The following is a 19710-nucleotide window of genomic DNA, read 5'->3' as shown; positions in this document are numbered from 1 at the left end:
TACTTAAGAATATATGAATGTCCAAGAAGCATTTTACATGAGAGAAGATAATCTAAACCAAATCCCAGAGTGGTTTAATTTGTTTGAATATTTCTTAAACACCTTAAAACCCCTATTTTCATTTTTTTTTCTGATTTGTGCCATTGTAGGACTTTGTAGTATAAATTAAAACGTGTATTTTTCTTTTTGATTTAGAGAAGAGTATAATAATAAGATATTGTGTTTTTAGTTACACAGCTATACTTAATAATCCCTGCAAGAATATAATCAGCATCACCAACTGCCATATATTGGTAGCTGGAGTCCACCAAGAACCTTGCTCCCTGCACCGCATCATCTAAGCTGTTTTTAAAAAAGAACCCTCTCAAGGAAATCAGTTCATCTTCCTTATGTATTTAATCGGAAGAATACGTTTGGGGGATGGTTTGCTGCACTTCCCGTTTCAGCTAAATGAGCAAGGAAATTGAACTGAATGTGAAGCACACCATCAAATAGATCCTGTCTCCCTGCTTTTGTAAAGCACTTTCTTCCTGCCTCACATTAAACTAACAACTAGAAAGACGGTAATAGCAAGACCATATTGTCTCTCCAATTCAGAATATGAGAGACACCAGATGAAGCAGTCTGGCAAGGCTAAAAATGTTAGGTGTTATGAGATCTAGATCTAGATTTCTTCTGCTGTGTTAATTAAGTGCATAAATGTATGCAGAAGAAGAAACGGTATGTGTGCTGTGATATAATGTTTATTTTTTCTGCATATTGTGTGCAGCCTGAGCTGTTTTATTAACAAGATAAGTTTTTGGTTATAAAATATGGCTGATGGATATGGCCTAAAAATCGAATCCCCAATTTTTTTCCCCTACCAGATCTGATTAATCACTCATTTTGTACCGCTTAAGTTTAATAATAAAAATACAAATGACATATATTTCTTTCGAAAACTAGCTTTTTTTTCCAATTATCCCTTGTGGGAGGTGAGCTTAATTTAAAGGGAAAATAAACCTAGTTAAGAGCCCTGCTCCTCTCCCATGCAGTGCAGTGTTTCACTTAGACTTTGTCAGCAAATTAGAAACTGAAACAGAAACACAAAGCATCTAAAGAAATAAATAAAATACAGTTAATTATATAAGCATATTGACATAAAAAAAAAATTAAGTTGTAAATTAAAATGTAGCAAAGTATTGTTAAAGGAATACAAAGTTTGAAAGTACTTTAAGTATGAAATTATTACATATACCTTTCAATAAAAGATAAGTGTTTTTAATTAAGACTAATTTCATGTGAATGTGCTTTACCGGAGACATCAATGCTTATTGGTGCTTTATCTAACTAGTACTTTACCACTGTTTAAGCCATCACAAATAACGGTTAAATGTTTGTAACTGTGAGAAACTAAAATACATACATCTACATTATTACTTTTTGATCTATTTCCTACTGTAACTGTTACTGCACTATTACTGTAATTTGTTTTAGAGTGTGTCAGAATTCAAGTAAAGCCAAAAACTAACCAGGTCAAAACCATTCTATAAAACGGTTCTTTGACTAACAGGAAGGGTTATGTTAGGTGTTATTCGACCATAGCTTATCATATTACAGTTTTCTTCTCCATGCTACTGGACCAACTGCTCAGCTATCTGCTGGGATTGAATTGTTCTCTTTTTTCTTCTTTTATTTGAAACATGGTTGATCAGTCCATCTTTGTCGCAACCCTCTCAACCTCCCTTCCCCAAAACAAGGTTAGCTCACATATGCAATATGTATGTATGCTTGGCTCTTTCTATATATAGATAGTTTTGTATGAGATAAACAATGTGTGTGAATGAACAGAAGCCACAGTTGAAAATACATTATTTTATTACCCTCAATGTGTGGGAGAAAGTAGTTAATGTTCTTTTAATTCTACTAGCTTTTTAATTCCACTTGAACACAAAAGTAGCTGAAGGCCTGTAGTATCCAAACAACATAAGCATGATTCTAAATGCAAGAAAAAGGTTGTGTCAGTATAATCTGTAAACATATAAATATATAAGTGAAACAAAAAAAAGGAAACTTTTTAAATATTTAAACTTGTTTTTGAACCATGGATCTGTACTCTTATATTCAGAAGTGGCTTTCACATGGTATGATTAATTTCCTAGTGGGCCATTTTTGAATTAGGGTGAGTCACTGGGGCTACGGCTTAGTCTCATCTAAACTGCTCAGTGAGTGTGAGAGAGTGGACTGAAGCATTCAGCATTTGTGAAGGAGAGACATTAATCAGGACAGCTTAGTTTTACAAAAAACATTAAAGATGTTTATTACAAAATGAGCAAATGGATAATATGCAAATAACTTAAAATAGGTCAAATTGGGTGTGATTTCATTTTCAGCCTAAATGAAGAGCTAGACAAGTTGAACAAAACGAAAATGCAACACAGTTTGCACTCAGTTTAGTTAAACAGTGTATGAGTGATTATGGACTTTGTGATGCATGACACTCGTTTCACCCTAATAGCAGAAAATATACTTTTTCCTCACATGTACATCATTCATCATTATTTCTTAGTCGGGAGCTCTTGGCTGCCCTATGGCTGTCAGTGATCATTATGTTCTCTTTAAACCTAGAAATTAAAAAAGAAAACATTTAAAATAAAGGCTGGAGATTGAATACATCATTGTTTGAATATTTAGATTTATTAAATATTTGAAGGAAGCATGGACTTTATATTTCTGGAGTATAATGAGCTCCCTTGAACATCAGCTTCTTTCCTCTGGGACATGGTGATATATATAGGTGATAAGGTGATATATATATATATATACACACACACTATGCATGGGTCGGTTCTCTGCAGGTTAGTGACTGTTTGGTTAATTGGCATAATTTAATTGTCCTTAGTTGTGAGCGTGTGTGTGTGTCTCTGTGTTGCTCTGCGTCACACTGGCGACCTGCCCAGGATGTACCCGCCTCTAACCCAGACTGCAGGACATAGGCGACCCTGATGGAAAGAGTGGAAGAAAATGGATGATAAGATATATATATATATATATATATATGTGCATAAGTGTATCATGGTCTCTGGTTAATTAGGTTGTTTTGAAAACATCATTTTCTAAGATTACCGATATGTCATGCTTTAATTCACTTTATGAAATATAAAATTAAATCGATTTTTTTTTCAGCTATTTAGTCTCCACTGTGCCATTAGTAACTAAGCACTGCTGTAGGGTTTCACTTCCCAGGAGGTGGCATTAATTGCTCTGTTTACCTTTATGAGTGTTTACAAGCTTTTGCCTTTATTTTAAACCTTGTGCGGGTGTGGCCTTTTTTCTATTTGTTCTTTTTTCCAGTGAATTTAGAAAATTACTAAACATAATGAAATGACTGAGTTATTACTTTATAAAGAAAAAAAGTCCTTTGAAATAATTTTGATAATTTCTCAGCATATATGTTGTCACTGCTCAGCCAGATAATTATCCTTTCAGTATCTCACTTACATTGAAGTGGTAGCAAGGAATTGGAGAGGCACTCAGCTATGATTTTATTTGCATAATTGATGTCGCTCTAGTTTTTATACTGTAGATGAAGACGTATTACATCGCAGTTAGCATTGATTTGGCTTGTCTTTACAGAAGAAATGAAATGTGTTATGATTGTATTTCACCTCCTGCTGGCATCATGTGAGAAACGCATTGCAGTTCTATATTTACTTTAGGTTTATAGAACTGAGTCATTTGACAGCTAGTTATAACTGAGGGTGCTTCTTTACATACCTCCCTAACTAAGAAAATAAGCATTACACAATACATCTTAGAGCTGTTCAAACTATAAATTTGTCAAAAATGATAAAGTTTTTGCCAGCAGTTAACATTTAACATGCATATTGATGTCCATGTTTTAATGGCCCTGACACATAGCTTAGGAAAAATTTATTCATTCTAAGGTTTATTATAATTTGGAAGAATTGTTGATGTTGCTTTAATATTTCAGAGATCTTATCTCACTAAATCATCTATTTCATCATTTGAACCAATTTATACTAGAGGAAAACGCTCAACAACAACTCTGAAAGTTAGAAGAGGACAAGAACAAAAATTTTAAGCTGACAAGTCCTATATTTCACAGTTGAAAGGGTAATCCCAGATTAGCTGGATTCATCTTTTTGCTCGAATTGTAATGATAGTCATTATGACCAAACACATAATTTTTAGTTTTGTCAAAATGTAGAGTATGTCTTGAAAAATAATCACCCTGACTACATTCAAATTTTTTTTATCTATACTGGTTATTTTTAAAATAATAGATTCCTCCTTGCTTAGTGGCCTTTTTGGTTGGTCTAGGAGCTTTTTCAAGGTAGAAAAAGACACTCTCTTACTATTCTTTTCAAGCATTTTCACATGGTCTCTTTAATTTGTTCTGGTGTTGAGGCTGTATGCACACTTTGAAGTCAAAAAACACCAATATCTGGCACAAAGAACCAATGTCTTTTATGAAGAGGGAACAGCCTTGTAGGATTTAAGAGATAAGTTAAATTAATAGGTTTCACTATTATTTCTGTTATATTGCCTAAAATATGAAGTAGTGGATGTGAGATATAAGCTTAGAATACAATCTTAAATATGCTTCCATTTACCGAAAATGTTGGGAATCCCACATGTGATTTACAAACCCACATTTCACAAACTGAGCTTTCACAAATATAGTTAGGAAAGATAATTTTGGTGTACATAAGCTGTTAACAATAACAGCAATAAAATATGTTAACAATATGGGAAACGGTAGAATTTAAACAGTTATATATTTTTTGGCATCGCCGTTGGTATTTCTAATTTAACCAGACACATTATCAAAATGAATGAATTAATTAATTAGAAAACTTAAAAAATAAAAATTTGCATTGTAGGTTAGGTGAGCCATTCTGTGTTTGGATATGATTTAATCATACTTGAACCACAGTCCATCAAGTAGAAAAGCATCGTTAAAAGTCAATTTGGCCAAAGTATCGTAGAAGCATGTAGATTAAAGGATGAATGTGCATATAATATTTTCTTGCAGAAATTGTCCTCTTTCTAAAGAGATTTTAGAAAGCGGACTTTTCCGTCTATCACAGTCCTGTTTTTGCAGAAGCAGTGGAAAAAAAGAATTGGGGATCCCCTGCCATTTTTGTTTCTCTTTGTGATAGTTGGCACAGGCTTGCTGTCTACAGATCTGCTCCAGTTCGACGTTAACAGCCAGCAGCCTCTCCTGAATCTTGGCTCAGGCTGTGAGGGTATCCATCTGTGTCTGTCTGCTTGTCAATAGAGCCTTATTCTTCATCAGGACATGTGTAACCAGCCAAATCCACATAAGCTCATTATTAGAGGTACAACAGAACTGAGCTCAAGAGCAGCTTGTTGTTTTGCGTCCAATTACTGTTTGTGCAAAACTGCTATGGATGTTGCCCAGTCTCCCCAAGACCGTTGAAGGTAAACAGCTTGGGAAAAAAAGTCATGCAGCAAAGAAAAAAGAGGCTTTGATGCATTAAAGCTGCTAAGCACAAAACACAGAAAATGTGTATGAAGGATTGAAAGCATCAATGTAAGAGAAAATAATATGAGTAAAGTAGGATTTTTTTTTTTTTTTTTTTGTAGCTCATTACATAAACTGTAAATTTGATCTTGAAGATTCTTATTATTGTACAGGGATTGTCATTGACTGGAAGTTGTACTTCCAGTGGTGTTTTCAAAAGGGTTATTATAAACACCTACTGGATATACCTGCAGACCTGCTAAATGAAACTGTTTTTCAAATAATTAAAAAAAACAATGATGTCATCTACACTTGTTTAGTCACCCAAACCAGGTTTTGATCAGCTCTATTTTTACTATTGTCTTGTCAGAATTCGTTAGATTACTTTAAAAAGCTTTTACTTACCAACGGAGACCATACCTGATTTCATTTTACTTAAAGAATTTCATTGATTTGAATTTAATAATAGTTACAGATATAAAGATTATGTCCACTGTTCCTGCAAAGAAACTAAAATAAAAACTATTCAATTGCTCAAGCAATTACTGCTTTTTACAAAAGACACTGAAATATGGAGAAGGGAATGTTACGGGAAAAATTCCTTATTATTATTTTACTTGATTGTTCTGTAAGTTATATAAATCTTATAGTAACTCTGCAGGTGATTAATTACTTGGAGAACCACAGAGCTAATCGGTTAGTTGGTCCCTAATTTCTCAAACAGCATGTTTACAGAGCCTTTCTAAAGCCAATGCCTTAATAATTGAAAGTAATGAGTGCTTTCTTTGTGCTAACTGCATTCCATTCAAGCCTATCAACATCTCATTGTGAAAGCATTTAAATCTTATCTTTTAAGTTATAAGATTGTGATCCCATCAGTACTGTAAAAAAACATGTCTAAAGGGTTTTAAATAAGTTTGTGTAACAACATGTAACATTCCCTGAAACCTAATAAAACAAAATTATCCATAATTAACACACGAGACCAGATATAAATGTCCAATTCATTTGAAATGGGTGTTTTATTAATGCTCTTGTAACTTTATCTCACTATCCTCCTTGCCATGAAGTGCTAAATTATTCATGACAGTGAATAGAAACAAATCCTTTAGAACCCGGAAATAGCGGGTATTGGCCATGGTACTGTTCATCTTCCCTTTTCTGTCTATGTGTTTTCTTCACACCACAACTTTATCAAGTTGCCTTTTGACAGAAGGTAAATATGTTGCATATGTGTTTGTTTATTTCTTTTTTTCCACAAAGCTATTGAAGCTTCATGAAGTTCTAGCCAACAAAATGACACAGTCCCTGCTTTTTTCCCTTCAACAGGAACACTTTACAGCAGAATGCAAATTTAAGGAGTCGGTGTTTGAGAACTACTATGTGACATACTCCTCCATGATCTACCGACAGCAGCAGTCAGGCAGAGGCTGGTACCTCGGTCTGAACAAAGAAGGAGAAATCATGAAGGGGAACCATGTCAAAAAGAACAAGCCAGCAGCCCACTTCCTTCCCAAACCTCTGAAAGGTTGGTCTGCACATATGATTTGTTACACTTCTATTCTTTACTGTTAAGGTTCTAGTCACGCTTGTTCAGTGTCAGTTCATACCATGGATCATGCTCCACACATTTATATAGGGGAGTCAAGAAGTATGTGTACCCTTACCAGTTTCTCTTTTTTCTTTTTTTTTTCTTTTTTGCACTTAAAATGTTCATTATCCAAGCTGTAATTAAGGGAATACAAAAATGCAAAGTAAATACGAAATGCAATTTTTACATTTTTTTCTTTTTTTTTACTTGAAGCAAAAAAAGCAATGCAAAGAAATCTGTAATAATGAAATCCCCATAATCATTCATGAAAAAACATGAATGTGTTGGAAAGGCAAGTTCAATTTCTCTTGTCACATGAAGGCCTAATAGTTAGCTAGATCTGTAAAGTCACCATTTACTGTAAAACAACATTGTTAAAAAAAGGATTAAAAAAATCTAATGGAATTATACATCATGTCCTGCATAAAAACAAAGTAAGAAAGAGAAGTAACTTATAAAGCAATTCTCACATATTTCTTTGGAAGGGATCACAAAGCCCCTATAAAGACTTTAGGAGTCCAATAAACATATGTTCCTTGATGTGCTGGAGATTTACACACCATTTACACATTAAAAATTACAGGATGATAAATGTTACACAAGTCTCGGTTTATACAAAAAACTAAACAACTATCAAGGAATAAAAAAAAAAAACATTTACAATGCATAGCTAATGAAGGTAGCAGCAATACATGTCTGCCATGTGATCTGTGGTAAAACCAAACCATTTCAGACTTACAGTGAACATGGCAGCAATACTGTAATAGTGTGAGCCTGCATTACCATCTATAAATAGCTTTAACTGAAATCACACAGTCTGCACTCCATCCAAAAACAGATAATGGACAATATTTGATTATTGGTTTACCAAGCTTTGTGCATTCACTTTTATTTACTTTTAGGATTGTCCAAAGAATAAACCCAAACGTTTAATGTGGCTTATTTTTATTTGAATGATTCTCAGACACAGCAACTTGTTCTGTTTTAGAAATGTGTTCCATAGGGTCATAGTCTGTTGCAGGTCCTTTGCAGAATGAGGTAGTCGGTGTATATAACCAGAAGCTGCATGTACAAAAGCGTTCAGCACTTTGTATAATAGCGCCAGCGCTTTTTTTTTTTTACTAAACCAAATTAAAGAAAACCCCACCCGTCCATGAAATGTGTGTGGTAGCTCTGCTTCCGAAAAGATAGACAGCAGCTCAAAAAGAAGACAGAAGGGTTGTGTTCGCTATCGAAAAGGCCACAGCCCTTTCATCTTCAAAAAGACACTGCTTTTACCTGTCAACAGAGACAGAAGACAGAAAGAGTCTTTTTACCGTGATAGAGAAAGTCCTGTGCTGTTGGCTCTTATTTTAAAAGTTGCCATGGAGCTTTTTTTATTTTTGTTTTACTATACATACAACATATTTTTGTCCTTGTAAACATATAGTATGTAGCTTTAAATTATGGTTTCCATCCATCATTCCATTTAAATACAGTCCAATAGTAACAGGCATTTTTTAAGGTGTGTCCCTTTTACCTAAAAGCTTTGTTTGATCCATTGCATAGCCTTAAAACAGAAGGCTAACTGTGACCACTCTTTTCTTCCTGTGTCCATTGCTTTCTCATGTGAGCTTTTATTTTTCTGATGCAGTAAAGTTACTCTTTCCGCAGTGTTTTTTTTTTTATTAAGAAGTGACAGGAAATACTTTATAGGGTTGTTTTAAAGATAAAGCCCCCCCTGTGGAGGAGTAATTAATGTTATCTATCCTTGTTCATTTTAAACAGTTAACATCTATAGCTTTCCATGTTATAAAAGATCAAAATAATTACCTATACAATAGCTGCATTAATAGAAATCTTTAGTATGTTGACTTCTTGTGGCGTCCTAAATGAGTCCAAAAATTTAGTGCATTGCCTATTGGCAGAGTGGGCAACAAACAAGAAGCTTTGCATGGATGCTCATATTAAAAACTACTGAAAAATGAATAAACAAAAAATAAACGTAAAGCCAGTTTACAGAGTGGCTCCTGCTTTGCGGCTGTGTTCATTAAAGCATGGTGGAATCAATCACCTGTCAAGTGTTTGGTTTTTCTTCATATAAATCTGCTTTTTTTTTTTTTTTTTTTTAAAGCTGTTCACACTTTCAGGCAGTTTTCAAACATCTGGCATGTCAGTTGAACACTTTTACCCCAGTATGTTTTTATGTCCTCAGCAGAGGGGTGTCAACCTGTTCACGAGAGTGCACAATATGCTTTCCATTAGCTGTGTTATCGCTCAACATTTTTTATTAATATTTTGACTGTGGATTCATCTGAGCTTTGCTTTGCCCTTTTAATTGAGCCCTCTGTGTCAAGTTGAGAGGAGGTTTCACAGAGACACACACAGACGTACAACCATACACACTCATACCTAAGGACAATTTAGAGACGCCAATTAACCTGACCGTCCGGATTACCCAGAGAGAACCCACGCATGCACAGGGAGAACATGCAAATTCCATGAAGAAAGACCCTGGGACAGTAATCAACTCAGAACTCTCTTGCTTTAAAGCAGCAGAGCTACCCACTGCCCACCAGACATAGTCCAGCCCTCAGAGATAATTCAGTCAAATGATATTGACTGGTCCATGTTTGGTTTATTTCAGTGTTTCAGCTTATTTTTCAATGAGCAAATTGGTTTGGCTTAGACTATTAAAAACTGAATAATCTTAGTTAACTTTATTCTCTTATCAATAATTTACTCAGCTTCATTAAATGCCTACTGTATGATGACTGTACAACTCCTGAGGTTAATTAAGGACTGAACTCAAGTAAAGTCTCCCTTTGGCAGTCTTGCTGGGTCCAAAAGCAGACCTGATTTTTAAAAATTAGTTTTTTACTATTTTGCTGTTGTTTAGTAGCCTGATAAACCAGAGTAGATGTGAGATTAAATGTGTAATTTAGTCTGGCGCCGATGAATGAAACATCGGAAGATTATTGATGAGAACAACCCGTTGTTTTTCAAACCATGTCTGTTCCTATTAGCCAACGCTCTGACCAATGAGCACAACTGACTGACGTAGTAACGGCGACAGAAAGCCAGTGGGGAATGTAAACAAGCAGCCTGTCGGTAAAACTGCAAATATGTCCCTCTTAAAAATGAATGACCGAAGAGCCTCTTCCTGCTCACGTTTCAACTGAAACCCCCAGGTCTAATCCTTCCAAAACTGATTCCAACGCTGAGTCAAAAATCACCATCAGAGCCAAGCGGTCCTTCACACACGACTATGCCAAGAGAGGGCCGCTGCAGATGGGCTACGGTCAGCCCTGGCTGCTGTTAGCCTCGGAGGTCCACTGGTTGCCGCCGTCCTCTTAACTTTGGAAATAGTTTTTTTAATTACGCATTAAATCAGTAAATGGACCATATAATGACACTTTAAAGGATAATATTCTCACCTCAAATGATCTTAGAATGTACTTTTATTGAACAACAGCAACAGAAAAGAGAATTTTTAACTTTCAATGGAGCGCTCCATTAAAAGCTACTGCTGTCGCAGTGCACGCTACTGTTCAATAGTTGTTGCCATCTTCCTTGTTGTGCTTTCACCAGCGTTGCGCAGCTTTGTCATCCCACCCTCAAAACCTGCCCGCTTTCATGTAAACAACTTTTGAAGGTCCTATATTTTGCTACATTTGAAAATAAAAAATAGTGCTGTAGCAATGAGGGGCCTCAGAGCATGTTTTTGCCATTTGTGCAGAAAAGCTCCTCTCAGATTAGGCAGAGAGTATGTACCTGAAATCTAATTTAGTCCTCTTCTAAATGAGTTGTTTTGGCTTTCCGGGCTCCTGTCCTCCCACAACCCACAACCAAGACAGCCAGTCAGTTCGTAAAGATAGCCTAGGATCACGGAATATTACTGATGGGCTAATACATACACTTCTGGACAGCTTATTTCCCATTGTGACATCATACAGGGAATGTTTTTCAAATAGACCATTTTGAGCACACATCAGCTAAAAGGTGCAGAAAGGCAAATGTGAAAGGTTTTTTGTTTTTGTTCATCAACCTCACACACAGGTTTTAGGAAAAATATGTTACAAATGTTTGTAATATGAATTTTGCATAATTAGGGACCTTTAAGTCTGAGATTATACCACTGCATAAAAACATGTTTATTTTTTCAAAAACGTATTTATTTTTTTCAAATTCATTCTTATAAGATGACAAGTGTCTTTTGAAAATTAACAGATTGTTTGAGTTTTAAATCCCAAAATAAATGTGTGTTGTATGTTGTCACTGCTGTCACTGCAAATGTATTCTTTACTGAATTACAACACATGCATTTTATCATCTATAGTAATAGTTTCCAGTTCACATGTCATAATATTGTGGTTTGTATGAATTACAAAACAAAGTCCCTTCTGTTTTTTATTTAAGATAAAGTTGCAAAAGGTGTAAAAGAAATCAAACAGTTCCATGTGAATGGTTTACTCAGGCATGTAAGATTCACATACCAATAGAGATGACATTTTTTGATTATTTTATCTTTGTTCCAATTCTACAGAGCATGCTGTGCACCTTCTTGCATGCTGTCCAGTATAATTTCAAGTATCCATGTCTGAGATGAGGTTAATTGTATAACTAAATGTAACTGGCTATCCGGGGCCAAACATATTGATTTTCCTTGATACAGGCTGAAGAAGAGGTACTGATAATTGGGTAGAATTAATATAAGGATAAAAGTTCAAAACACATCAGGAAAAAGCAAAACTGATGTTAATTAAAAGTATAAAGAGAAAATCTAAAATGAAAGCTTGTCTTATTATCTCTGCTTATTCTTAATGTTACCAAAATAATTGCCAGGTTCATATTTTAGACATATCTACTGGTTTTGTAAAGAGTTTCCAAACTGCAAAGCAGAAAGAACGGGTTTGTTCCAGCAGCTCATAAAGATTCAGTGACCATAGTGTTACAGGGCACCAATTAAGAAGCTTCCCCTGCTCTGGTAACCGTTGTCTCCTGACATTACTCTCTGCTTTACTGGTTCCAGTTTCTGAGGAACAGCCCTTAGCCTCTCTTTTTCTTCTACTTTATAACAAGCCTCTTAAACTAACATAAATTGACAAAAACAAAACAAAAAAATGACAAAGAATTTATTTTATGTCATGAGTTTGGTCTCTAAATTTGTACATTTATGGGTATTTGATTGTAATCTTTACTATAAAAAATAACTTTGGGTTATTTAATACTTTTGCCAAGAATATGCAGTTAGAATGTGCAGTTGTTTACTGTAAAAAACTCAATGTGATTGATGTGTGTAAGTGCTGGGGGTGGTATCTGGGTTGCTACTGTAACATAAAATTGCTGGTCTAAGTGAACTGTATAAGGGGCTAGATGTGCAGTTTCAGCCACAGGCCCCTGAGGAATAAACATCAAATAGCATTTTAGGCAGCAGGATGTTGAACACATCCTGAAACCAAAGACTGTGAACATACGATTACTGATGTTTCTTCTAAAAGCTGCTGCTAAGATGCAAATTGAGCTAGTCCTGCACACACAGCAAAGCTCAAGCATTAGCAACTCTTGAATTTATAATGGCATGCTGGGATGTATTTTTTCTCTTTTTACTTATTCACCAAGCTAGTCTACTGTGACCTCTTGAATCAGCTATTTTGCAAAGAACAATACAGTGTCCACAAAAAGCTGTGGAGTGTTTTAAACTTTGTCACATTTACAAATAAGGACTCATCTGTTAAGCTGTGTTTCATTTTACTGCAAAATAATTAAATTGAAAAAGTAAAAAGCCAAAATCTTATTCCGTTTGGTTATTTTATTTCACAACAGAGATTTCTTTATAGCACTGGGAAAATTCAGGATCATATAACCTCATCTTCACTTTTTAAAAGAAGTTCAGAATAATTGTAGTAGCAGCAATAACCATTTTGTCCATTAAATATTGTAATTCTCCAGGGTGCTCAGTTACTAAGAAGAATTTACATTGTTTGCTTCTATAGGGTTTTCACTCCCTAATATCTAGACAAAAACCATCGATAACTTAGCCTCTACTGTATCTTCTTTCTGAAATAGAAGAAGAAAAAAAACAACATTAACCATTTTAAAACATCACTTATTTTGGCAAAGCTTGAATTATTTTTTTTTTATTAATGGTTAAACAATTCTGTATTCTTTGAGATAAGAATGCAAAGTTCATTTACGTTGGATGGCAATGTCAGAGAAAATTCAGCACCCTACAAAGGGATTGATACCCTTGTAAAATGTATGGAAAAAGTTTTTAATTATAAATGCAAAAGCATAAAATCATAGTGAATATGTAGAGCTTGGGAAACCAATTAAAAATCAGCGGGGTCCGAATGAAGAAAACCAGTAAAGGTCCGGAAGCATTTTTAATTACATTCTGTTACTTTAAAAATGATTCAACAATGAAATAAAATGAGATTTTTATGCATCCATGTTAGACATCAAATTTTTAAAATTCAATGTCAAAAAATTGAAAATTTTTCCATTTTAAAATCTAACGTTTTTTTAGGCAGAGAACAACAATCGTTCAGTTTGGTATTTAGACAATTTCCTGATTCACATATTTTCTAAAACACCTGAACTGACCGTTTGTTCGTTTATTGTCTTTTTTATGGCTTAATGAGAGAAGTGAACTTAATGCTGCCCTGAAAGGCTTTTAAAACTGGGTTTGAATGGCGGCAAAGCCATCCTCAACCACATATCAAGGTGCTCACTCGTGAGCCTGGATCGATATTTATTTTTTGATTATGGTCATGGTGAAGAATCCTGCTTCACAGCAGCAGGTTGAGCCAAACATACTCAAAATATGCAGTGACATCTTTGAGCACGCCATTTCACTTTTCTTTCACCAGTTCACTGTGGTTCTTCCGCGGCCTCCACTTTCTCTTCTCGCTTTTTCTCATCGTTTTCTCCTTCTTTCCCATCGCCCAGCTTGCCAGAGGTTTGCCTGCTGTGTGTAAAAGGGGCTTACAGCAACGACCCAAACTGACACAGCTCATTGGCAAATTTGTAACACGTGTAGTGTGTTCCCAGACGCTCAGGAAGTGGCGCAAGTGAAGTTAGACACTGTTGTCGGACAACATGTAGTAATTTACAAATGTTTTAAATCAGGTTGTGTCCGGATTAGCCAGAGGTGGGTCTGCTAATACATGACCTCTGATGTAAAGAGTACAGGTTTTACTTTATGGGTAATTTCCTGAGTAGTAGTGACATTTTTTTGCTTTTGCTTTCACAAGTGGAGCAGTACGGCTGTCGCCATAGTTTTCAGCTTGATTTATGCATATAAATTGCTTTATTATAATCCATGCAGGGAGTATTACTGATTATATGTACACTGCAATGTACGTAGAACAGGAAAAATGAGAAAAGATGAAAAAAGAGAAGAAAAAATGGAGACCAATCTTTCCTCAATAAATAAATAAAAGAGAGAAAGCATGTTGTAATAGCTGACTTATTTGTACTTACCAGAGTAGCTGACTACCCTGGCTGTGTGTTTTCATTGAGTTCAACAGAGATACAGGCTTTGGAAATATTATTTTCTTTGTGGGATAGGTTTTAACATTACCACTCAAATTTTTTTATTTAAAGTCTGTGAACTTTGCTATGCAAAACAAAAGTTAAAACTGAACTGAAATCCAAACATCAATACACATTAGTATAGATACAGAGTGAAGCTATACAGGAAAAGGATACACACAATGTAAAAGGTTGTGCACGGATAAAAATGCATTATTTTAGCTGATTATTTTGGATGTGCATCAGTTAAAATTAAATGAATCACCCCTTTTTAGAGGGCTAAATTTAAGACTTCAGGGCTGCAACTAACAATTATTTTGTTAATCGATTAATCTATCAATTATTGATTCATTAATTAATTTATTCTAAATCGAACAGCCAGAGATTCACTATACAAGACTTTTATGAAATTAAGCCAGGTGAAACTTAAACTTTCCACTTGAGGAGCTCTGGATAGATCATATATACAGACAAAAGTCTTTTTAAAATCTTAAATCCAAAATCTTATATATCTTTTACAATCTTAACGATTAAGTATTAAGTAGTTAACAGTTATTTCAATAATCAGTTAATCATGATTAATCTAATAAATTTTTTAAGTCCTACTTTTGTTTTAAACCCCTATCTTACAAACAGGCAAAAATATCTTTCATTGCAATTGCCATTATATCTGTTTAGTGGAAATGGCAGTTCTTGGCAATGGCAATTCTTGACTGTTATGATCTATTTAAATATCTATAAAAAAAAATGTATACCAGTTGGTCCAATTTTGACTTTTCCTCTTCTTTTCGCAGTGGCAATGTACAGGGAGCCATCTCTTCATGACTTGACAGAGTTCTCACGTTCTGGCAGTGGCACACCCACCAAGAGTCGGAGTGCATCAGCAGTGCTCAACGGAGGCAAAGCCGTGAGCCAGAACGAGTCAACGTAGCGCGGTAGCCAAGCCCAGGCCTGGGCTCAAACCATGAAACCTTACCTCTCACAGAGCGGGAATCTAAGCAGACTCCGATCAACGTTCAGGACTAGCTACGACAATAATCCACACATTGAAACACCCAGATTTCATCAGTAAAATGTATTCATCAAGGCAGCATCTAGAATAAGAAACATAACCTCATAAAAATCACTCTTAACATAACCAAGATTATTTTTTGCTAAATGTTTATGTATAATTTTTGCCACATTCTTTTTACTGATCAGTTTCTTCATTCTTATTTATGATGTTTTTCGATCACTTATTTAGGTCATGCAAACACCAGTTACTTGTGCATATGTCAAACAGGGAAAACAAGTCTGATATGCAGGTGTTCAGGGCAGCCAGTAATGGTTCTTGTCCATAAAGGCTGCAGTGGGACAACGAAAGCCCTGATCACTATCTCACCCATGCTTCTGTGAATACAAAGCCTATAGACTCCCTGGCATGGCTCAGCCTCGTCCTCCTGGCCAGCCGGACGGTAGCTATCCTACGTCCTAATGCACACGCTCAGAGACTGAGCTCCTTAGCATGGGGAAATGAAGCCTATGTTTAACTGACCTGAAATATAAGATGTAGTGTGGCTCTCTCTCTGTTTGTTTATTTGTTCATTTTACCTTTTCTGTCTGAGAGAGATGCCACAGCTACAATTTTTGCTGACTAATTTTCTGAATTAGCAGAGAGATTTTCTTATTGTGAACTGTTTTTTTGTCAGAATCTCCTCTTGTTTTCTGCCCATGTCATTGTTTTGCATTTTGCTTAGTTGTTTGGATGGTTTCATTAAACCAAAGACAGATTGAAAGAGTGTCCCTTTAAGCTGCTAAAATAAAAAATGAAAAAAAAAAAAACAAGCCAACATATAGTACAGATAAAGATGGATGTTTCTGTTTTCATTGTACATTTTTGAGGAAATGGAGCAAAGCTTAAGGAGAGAAAAAGAATAACTTGTTGGCAACCTGGCTTATTGTTCTGCTTTTTGCTGATTTGCCCAGTAATGGAAGAATGGGTCGACTATGTAGTTTCTCCATTCCCTTATGTTAACACTGTATCACACTGTCTTTTGCTCTTGTCCTCGTGATTCGTTCCTTCTCTTTGTGCTTGTGTCATACTTAAACTCCTCCCAGCCATCCTTTTTTCTTCAGTTCTACTGACTGAATAATGTCATCAAAGGAGCATGGTGGATGCCCCCACCCCATCCCAACTATCCAGGATGCTTGTTATGTGTTTGAGTAACTTATTGTTGTGATATTTTCTATTTCAAAAAAGGAATACTGTGGACTTTTAGGTGGCTTAACATTTTATAGGAAACATTAAATTTATAAAAATGAAAAGCAAACAAAAAAGTACAAATACAAACTTCTTCCCTTTCTTGCACAGGGCATGTACACCAATATGTACAAAAAGGACCCTTTTTGTGGGCTATGTACTCTTTCCTTCGGCTAAATAACTTATTTCTAGTACATGCTTTTGGGAGACTTTTTCTTGATTCCTTCTGGAGGTGGTTTGTATTAGGTGAATCTATCTGTTGCATGGGAGAAAGCAGGGAAATGCTGGTCTAGAGCTGCATGATGTAGGCTATGTGTATTAACCCATGTTGGATCATGTGTTTCAAACTACCAGGCTAAATCTGATAAAACAGCATACACAGACAGGCACTGCGGCTGTCTGATAACTTCCAGTTGTTTATTATTTGTTGTATACACAAAAATGCACTGAATAAAATGTTTATATTAAGATATGCTTTTAAAATGCCTCAGGTGTTGTTATTTGTGTCAAAGTACTGTGTATTATACCATATATTATACTTTCTTTATCCATGCAGTTATTGTGCTGATCTCACTTTTACCCACATAATCACCAAATGTTTTATTTGAATGGGTAAAGCTGCTGAATGTTGGTCACATCAACAAAATTCTGTCACTGCAGTTTGGTCTTTAAAATTTTACAATTTTCATTAATCTGCAATTTTACAGATGCAATTAAATGAAGGGGATTTAAAATAATATCCTAGTATTTTATAACATCCTCTCCTTAATTTGGCTTACACAGTGAAACAATGGAAGTAATGCCTCAGCTGATTATCATTAATATACAATACAAAAAAAAGAAAAGAGGAGATTATTGCCTCTTGAATATAGTGATTAAAGAATATAGTAGCCCTAGCTTATTCAATAAATAGGGAAATGGGAAGTGGTGGTCTAATGGTAAGATTAAGTCCCTGACACTGTAAGAAGTCTGTATAATTTGTGGTTCTGATCCCAAAGACTGAGGGTCAAGAGAAAGACGTGCCAGGGTGCTGCACAATGGCAGCCTGGTAATGCTTCCTTAGGGATGAGTCCAAATTTTACTGTAATGTCCAATTTGAGATGACAAGAAAAGTTTTAAAACTTATGCAGGCAACTAAATCCAGGCAACTAAACAAGCATCTGAAAGTCATTTAAATAGGCATTATTTTCAGACTAACTTATGCGGCTTTATATATTATATATACAGTATTGAGTGTTTCCCACTAACTTACAGACAAAAAAGTAGACTGATATCAAGGTGGTTGGGTTGCCAGCTCTTTTGTGAATTTCCAGCTTTTTAGTGTTATAATTAATGTAAAGAAACAGTTTTAAGAATTACGTATCAAAAGACTGACCAATGGAAAAAAGGGAATACGAGAATTATCTTTTTGTACCAAGCAACTGAGGCTTGTAGTAATTTATTTTAATTTACCATACAGAGTTGTTTTTTTAAAACAGTAGGGAGTTAAAAAGAAGTAAGAAATATTGAAAAAAAAAAATTATAGATTATTACAAATCTAAGAATAGAGCAGTTTTACAAAATACTTAAATTATAATAAAGTACCACTTTTGACAAGTCTTAAGGTAGTGTTTGGTTTGCCTCATTAAAACATATCTAAAACGGAATAAAACTTGTTTTTTTTCTTTGTTTTTTTGGTTATTCAACTATCATCCTCAAACATGGGTCTGGACTGCTGAGATCTCATTAAGCCCACCAACAGTGGAGACAGAAGAACTAATCGGCCCCGGTAATATAGGCCCTGTTATGAGTTACTCCATTGTTCATGTAGTTTGACATCCCACTACTCCCTTCATTTCCTTCTGCCCCTCTCTAGACTCCATTCATTACCACAGGACAGTCCAATTCATTAGTGTGGGCTGCCAGCCTTGTTCTAAGATAGTGATGTGAAGAGAAGCTACTTTTCCTCTATGTATTCTCTCTCTTTGCCTCTCTTCCCCATTCGGTCATTTTTTCCCCCTTTGCATGGCTAGACTAATGAGTCTTCATGGAGCCATCCAAAAAAAGGCAAATCAAAGCTGTGTCTTTCGTCCGTAAATACACTCCAAGAGCTTCAGGATTTGTGATTTTGATATCAGGCTGAAACATTCAGTCACGAGTCAGACGGAGCTGACAGTGCTGTGATATATCTGAGCACTGTGTACCTGTGAATGCAATAACTCATTACCCTTTATCACTGCCAGTACAGGCTGTGCAATGTCTTTCGTCTTATGAACACAGTCTTTGTGTCTCTTATGTCTCCCCCATTACTTTGCATTTTTTTCATCTATCTATTTTATTTTTTTTAGCTGTGAATGCTGCTATAATTACCTTTTTTTCTAAAGCTAACTGATAAGTGCCACAGCACTGGTGTCATTTTATTTTTACGCATTTCTCACCACCATTATTTTTTTCTTTGCTTTTCTCAAATTAGAAGCAATAATGTTAAGATATAATGTTGAGTAACAACTGTTCAGAGTAGTTATTGCAAAATGAAATGTGAAGAGAAGAATGGCTGAAATATTTTGTACAGTTGCAGAAGTAGGAAATGTAGAGGTGTTTTAAATTTTAACTGAAAAAAAAAACGATCTGATGACACTGGAGATGAAATTGCACGCTACATGCCAACTGGAATCCTACCTACTCTGGAATAACAGCTTACTGCTGTTAAGATGAGCCTTCTTAAAGCAAGAGCAGCATTTTTCTCCTCATTAATAGAGGAGAATAAGAATAATCTGAGATTTATATTTAATACAGTTGTAAAACTCACAAACTCCCTGTCCAACCTCCCTTATGCTAGCACAAAGGATTTTATAGTATTTTTTATAAATAAGATGTATTCTATTAAAATTATTT

General features: G+C 35.2%; 1 protein-coding gene across 4 annotated transcripts in view; it reads left to right on the top strand.

Moving 5' to 3' along the window:
* fgf13 (fibroblast growth factor 13) overlaps positions 1 to 16133 on the top strand; it is a 120545-nt gene extending 104412 nt beyond the window's left edge. For all 4 annotated transcript variants that reach the window (XM_015381977.1, XM_015381975.1, XM_015381978.1 and 1 more), the window contains 2 exons: positions 6821 to 7019; positions 15392 to 16133. In XM_015381977.1, the coding sequence (XP_015237463.1) occupies positions 6821 to 7019; positions 15392 to 15528 (336 nt within the window). In that variant the 3' untranslated portion in view covers positions 15529 to 16133. The remainder of the gene's footprint in view (positions 1 to 6820; positions 7020 to 15391) is intronic.
* The last annotated feature ends 3577 nt before the right edge of the window (positions 16134 to 19710 follow it).

The sequence above is a fragment of the Cyprinodon variegatus genome, unplaced genomic scaffold, assembly GCF_000732505.1.
Source record: "Cyprinodon variegatus isolate N-32 unplaced genomic scaffold, C_variegatus-1.0 Scaffold245, whole genome shotgun sequence".
NCBI lineage: Eukaryota > Metazoa > Chordata > Actinopteri > Cyprinodontiformes > Cyprinodontidae > Cyprinodon > Cyprinodon variegatus.
This window is presented reverse-complemented; position numbering and strand designations above follow the sequence as displayed.